Raw genomic sequence first — 5,000 nt, 5'->3', positions numbered from 1 at the left:
CTCCTCCACCCTGCTGTTCCCTGCTGCTGTTCTCATCACCTGCCTCACCATCACCATCACCATCACCATCACCATCACCACCATCACCATCACCACCATCATCATCATCATCATCATCATCGTCACCACCACCGCCGCCGCCATCGCCCAGCTGCTTCTCAAGGAGTGCAACCTCCTCCAGCACAAGCTTCAGCTCCTCCTCAACCGACGGCAGTGCCCCCATTGCTTCCGCCAGCAGCTGCCGTCGCCGCGCATCTGGCGTCACCACCTCAAAGTCGTGCCAGCAGTAGAGCTCCGTCCACACGTCCACCGCCTGTGCACGGTACGACACGCGCAGCCACATGGGCGGCGGCAGGCCGTCGGGGGCGAATGCGGGGTTGGTGTACTTGCGCACGGTGGCTGGGTCGAGCAGCGCTGGCCAGAGGGACGGCGCTTGCTTCGTGTCGCGCAGCATCTGCCGCTCAAGCAGATTGTTGAACAGGAACGTCCCTGTATGTGTGTGTGTGTGTGTGTGTGTGCGTGTGCGTGTGTGTGCTGTGTGAGCTCGAGAGGGATGAACAAGAGAAACAAGACGAGAAGCGAGTCTGTGGTCTCGCCCCAAGCAGTCACGCGACACAACAGCACCGGCACCATCAACAACAGCACCAGCACCACGCGACAACGGACCGGAATCGGAGACTTGCGAGTGGCGGTGGAGATCAATGAGCAGCTGGTCCGTAAACTCAAAGCAAAACGGAAACTGATGCAGACACTGTCGTGGCAACATGTGCGTGTGTGTGTGTGTGTGTGTGTGCATTCGAGTGAGGCACGACATAATCGGTTTCTCAGTGACAATCAGGGGTGAACAAGATACGACAACACCCCCCAACACACACACACACACTCAGACACACACACACACAGACACACTCAGACACACACACACAGACACAGACACACACACACAGACACACACACACACAGACACACACACACACAGACACACACACACACAGACACACACACACACGAGCATGCCAACACGAGGGACGCGCTACAAGAAGTGAGGCACCTGGTGAACACAGTCGAGGAAGAGGAGGAAAAACGGTCCACGTTCGGATGCATCGGGATGCCCAAAGTGGCTGTGACGCAATGTAAAGGGGTGACCCATCGTCAACCACTCCTTCTCAATCAACTGCATGAACCTGACATACAGGCATGTGCGCACAACAAGTGCGCATGCGTATGTACACGTGAGATAGTGTCCATTTAGTTCCGATTAAGTGAAGATGAAGACACCGAAGCAATGCGAGCAACGCAATCACACGCATGATGTGCACGGCTGCTCGACTGCACCATACCCCTTGATGGTGCGGAAGTGCGGATCAAGGAGGAGCTGCGTGAGTGCAGTGAGAACACACGTGTTGTCCCACCCAGACTCGCCATGGATCACAACAGGATCACCCTGTGGTGGTGGTGGTGGTGGTGGTGGTGGTGGTGAGGATGGTGGAGAGAAGTCGAGGTCGAAGATGAAGTGGAAAGGGACATTTGCAAATGCACATGCACACGTGCGGCGCGTACGTTGTCGCGAATCGACTTTGCGGCGGCGGCGGCGGCGAAGAGACAAGTGCGGACCTGTGTCAGCCATCCTGACGACTCCACCTGGAGGGCGGCACGGCAGATACATGGCGTGGTGAGGCCGTGCATGTGTAAGCGTGTGTGTGCGTGTGTGTGTGTGTGTGTTTGGAGAAAACGCGCATAATACGGCGATGTTAACAAGACACAAGCCAGCGCACGGCATAAGGTGCAACACATCAGAACGCAACGCCCTCTCCTCCGCACCTTTGACCAGAGAGCAGACATGTCAATGGCTGGATCCTGGCACGCCTCGCGAAATCGGGTGAACGCGGCCTGCAGCGCCTTGCAGGGCATGAGGTCACAGAAGTGCTGCTTCCACCCCGAATACGGAGTGCCCGTCCCCGTCGGCTCAAACCCGCCGCCCTGGCATGACGTGACGGTGGTGGTGGTGGTGGTGGTGGTGGTGAGGTCAGTTGAGGGGAGGCAGTAAAGCAGCAGTGAACGAACAGATTGCACGTGGCTTTCACTTGCAAACATCAGCGTTTTGCTGCGACAGACAGGAAGAGAGAAAGCAAGACACGCACACACAAACACAAAACACACACATACATACACAAACACACACGCGCGCACACGCACACGAATACACAAACACAACACACAACCACACTTCACACACCTTGCTCTTGTGTGTCTGTGCGAGGGACGCACTGCGAGTGTCGAGAATAACACCGCCAATACCGCCGCCGCACGCCTTTCGGATCTTGCGGAACAGCTGCGTGTCCGGGTAGCACGTCTTCCCGCGCGGCCCGATGCGCGGCTGCGAACACCGCACCAGCACACCCTGCACACACACACATGCATACAGAGAGTTGTGTGCGCGAATGTGAATGAGTTTGTGTGTGTGTGTGTGTGCGCGCGAATGTGAATGAGCTTGTGTGCGAGAAAATGAGTTTGCGTGTGCGTCTGTGCGTGTGCATTCATTAACGTGAGCCACTTGCGCCCACTGCAGCGCGTGATGCACTCACGGGGCTGATGGGGTCCAGGTAGATGACGATGGGGAAGCGGCGGTGCGTGCGGTGCCGCGCAACTTGCTCCAGCACTTCGTCCTCCACATCCGCTGGAACCACGAGCTCTGGAGGATACGTGGAGCACAGCTGCGCAGCAACCATGCACGTGGTGGTGGTGGTGGTGGCGGTGGTGGTGCGGGGTGAGTTCAGACAGCAATGAACCAAATGGGTGTCCACCCAACAGCAATTTCACACGCACACACACACACGCACACACACACACGCACGCATGCTCTTTCTTGTTCCACCTTCATGTCCTTGTTAATGTGGGTGAGGCGCCAGGTGACCTTCCCGCGTTGTGCATCGCCAACGCCCATGCGCTTGTACTCGTCGTCCAGGCTGAAGAGATCCCAGCCTTCCAGGTTTGTGTCCGACGGCATGGGCTGGTAGCCAGGAAGCCAGATGTACTTGGCTGGAGAAAAAGAGCCCCGAATGGGAGTACAAGGAAAGGCAGGCAATACATTCGCCCATGCAGCGCACACAGCACACAGCACGGAAGCTGTGAGATGCACGAGCCGAGTCGCCAAATTTTCATGTCACAAGCGCAACACACGAGCCGTGCTCCAGCTGTCCCAATGCCCCAAGGCGGCGTTGTCTCGTCCCTCGACTCGCTTCTGACCTGGGCAGCTGAGCTGTTGGATGGTTGTGGCGGCGTTCTTCGCGTGTGAGTCGACGGGAATCCAGAAGTGGAGCTGGCGAAACGTCTTCAGGTGCAGGGTCATCATGGTTCCTTGCGCAGGTTGGGATCGCAGTTCCACAGAATCCACTTCCGTGTGCATGACCTGAGTGCGTGAATGTGAATGTGAATGTGAATGGTGAAAGCGTGAGCAGCAGCGCACCGTGGACCAAACGTTCACAGGCATGCGCACACGAACAGCAGAACCAAAGCAAAGGAATGTAATCAGTCGAGACAATATCCAACATGGACAGTAAATTAGCAGAGACTGTGTCTCAAAGCCCCCGTTCCAAATACAGGCTCTTCAACAAGCCTCTTCAATACGCCTCTTCAACAAGCCTCTTCAACACGCCTCTTCAACAAGCCCCATCAACAAGCCTCAACACACACACACATACACTTTCAACACAAGACACAAACAGCAACCACAACTGCACCCGAGTCGGACAAACCTGGAGGCTGGATGAGTTGTCCCTCTCAAAGATGACGTAGATGGGGTTGATCCAGAGCATGCCACTAGCACGATACGGCCCAACCTGCGTGTCGGGCGTGCTGTACTGCAGCACACCAGGCAGCTTGGGCTGCTGGATCAACTCCATTGGATCCATGGTCGTGGTGTTGTGCTGGCGGAGCAGCGGGCTGCTTTGCAAGCGCGATTGCAATTTGCAAATTGTAGAATGGAGCAGCATTGAACAGCACAAAATGTTGCTAGAACTGCATGCTGCCAAATGTATGGTTTTGGCCATTTGAGTGCTGGAAATGACATATCTTTCAGCATTGCGAAAGATTTTCGGTGCCGCAACAGCACAGCACCCCAAAACAAAAACAAACCAACACAACTGACCAACCGACTGTGAGTGAGTGTGGCGGTGGTGCAGTGGGGAATGGAAGAGTTGGTGCTGGTTCCAATGCAGGGTTGGTTGGTGCGTTCGTTGGTGTGCGGGGGGGGGGGCGTGTTGATGATGTGGTGTGGCTGAATGGCATGCGCGCATTGTGTGCGTGCGTGAAGGTGTGAGATTGCACGAGCGGACAAACCCCCACAAAGATACCATCAACTCGTTGATTTTGCTGTGTTGTTGCATGCTCTTTTGCCGCGCGCAAACGCATACCCACACACAACACACACACACACACACACACACACACACACACACAAACACACACACACACACTCTCTCTCTCTCTCTCTCTCTCTCTCTCTCGCTCACTCACTCACTCGCCCTCTCACTCTCTCACTCTTGTTAGCGACGACTCAAGCGACCGTATCCCTCCAACAAACACACACACACGCCTAAACCAGCATCATGTCTGTGGACCGCGTAAGTACAGCGATGCCATACCGCTTGCCGCTTGTTGTTCGCCGCTTGTTGTTTGCCGCTTGCCGCTGCTCCGCGAGCGCGCAAACACTAATCTTTACCCGTTTGGCTTCGTTTTGCCTGCAACAGGAAGTCATGTACGATGCGTACAATGAGGTGCGCTCCGATGACAACGACACCGCCTGGTATGTTTGACCATTGGTGCATGCGTGTCTGTCCACCTCTGCCGCCCTGCCTAAACTCGCTGTTTCAATTCTGTCTCCTTCAAACTGTTCAAACTGTTCACTCATACTCTCTCTCTCTCTCTCTCTCTCTCTCTCTCTCTCTCTCTCTCGCTCTCTCTCTCTCTCCTTGTTTCTTCCACACACACACACACACACA

General features: G+C 55.5%; 2 protein-coding genes across 2 annotated transcripts in view; one reads left to right on the top strand and one right to left on the bottom strand.

The window, feature by feature from the left end:
• The window catches only part of PTSG_07081 (uncharacterized protein), a 4,407-nt gene extending 416 nt beyond the window's left edge, over positions 1–3,991 (bottom strand). Inside the window, exons 1-11 of the mRNA XM_004992439.1 lie at positions 3,756–3,991; positions 3,247–3,409; positions 2,876–3,039; positions 2,586–2,714; positions 2,237–2,401; positions 1,822–1,980; positions 1,561–1,641; positions 1,341–1,444; positions 1,052–1,184; positions 667–751; positions 1–489 (exon numbers count right to left, since the gene is read on the bottom strand). The exon at positions 1–489 is cut by the window's left edge and continues 416 nt beyond it. Of these exons, the coding sequence (XP_004992496.1) occupies positions 1–489; positions 667–751; positions 1,052–1,184; positions 1,341–1,444; positions 1,561–1,641; positions 1,822–1,980; positions 2,237–2,401; positions 2,586–2,714; positions 2,876–3,039; positions 3,247–3,409; positions 3,756–3,911 (1,828 nt within the window). The 5' untranslated portion in view covers positions 3,912–3,991. The remainder of the gene's footprint in view (positions 490–666; positions 752–1,051; positions 1,185–1,340; positions 1,445–1,560; positions 1,642–1,821; positions 1,981–2,236; positions 2,402–2,585; positions 2,715–2,875; positions 3,040–3,246; positions 3,410–3,755) is intronic.
• Positions 3,992–4,187: 196 nt separating this feature from the next.
• Positions 4,188–5,000, top strand: part of PTSG_07080 (uncharacterized protein) — a gene marked incomplete at its 5' end in the record, with an annotated part of 1,864 nt that continues 1,051 nt past the window's right edge. The window contains 2 exons of the mRNA XM_004992438.1: positions 4,188–4,226; positions 4,749–4,808. Coding sequence (XP_004992495.1) covers positions 4,188–4,226; positions 4,749–4,808 — 99 coding nt within the window. The remainder of the gene's footprint in view (positions 4,227–4,748; positions 4,809–5,000) is intronic.

The sequence above is a fragment of the Salpingoeca rosetta genome (genome assembly GCF_000188695.1).
Source record: "Salpingoeca rosetta unplaced genomic scaffold supercont1.16, whole genome shotgun sequence".
Classification (NCBI taxonomy): Eukaryota; class Choanoflagellata; order Craspedida; family Salpingoecidae; genus Salpingoeca; species Salpingoeca rosetta.
The sequence above is the reverse complement of the archived record's forward strand: the minus strand, read 5'-3'. Positions and strand labels throughout refer to the sequence as shown.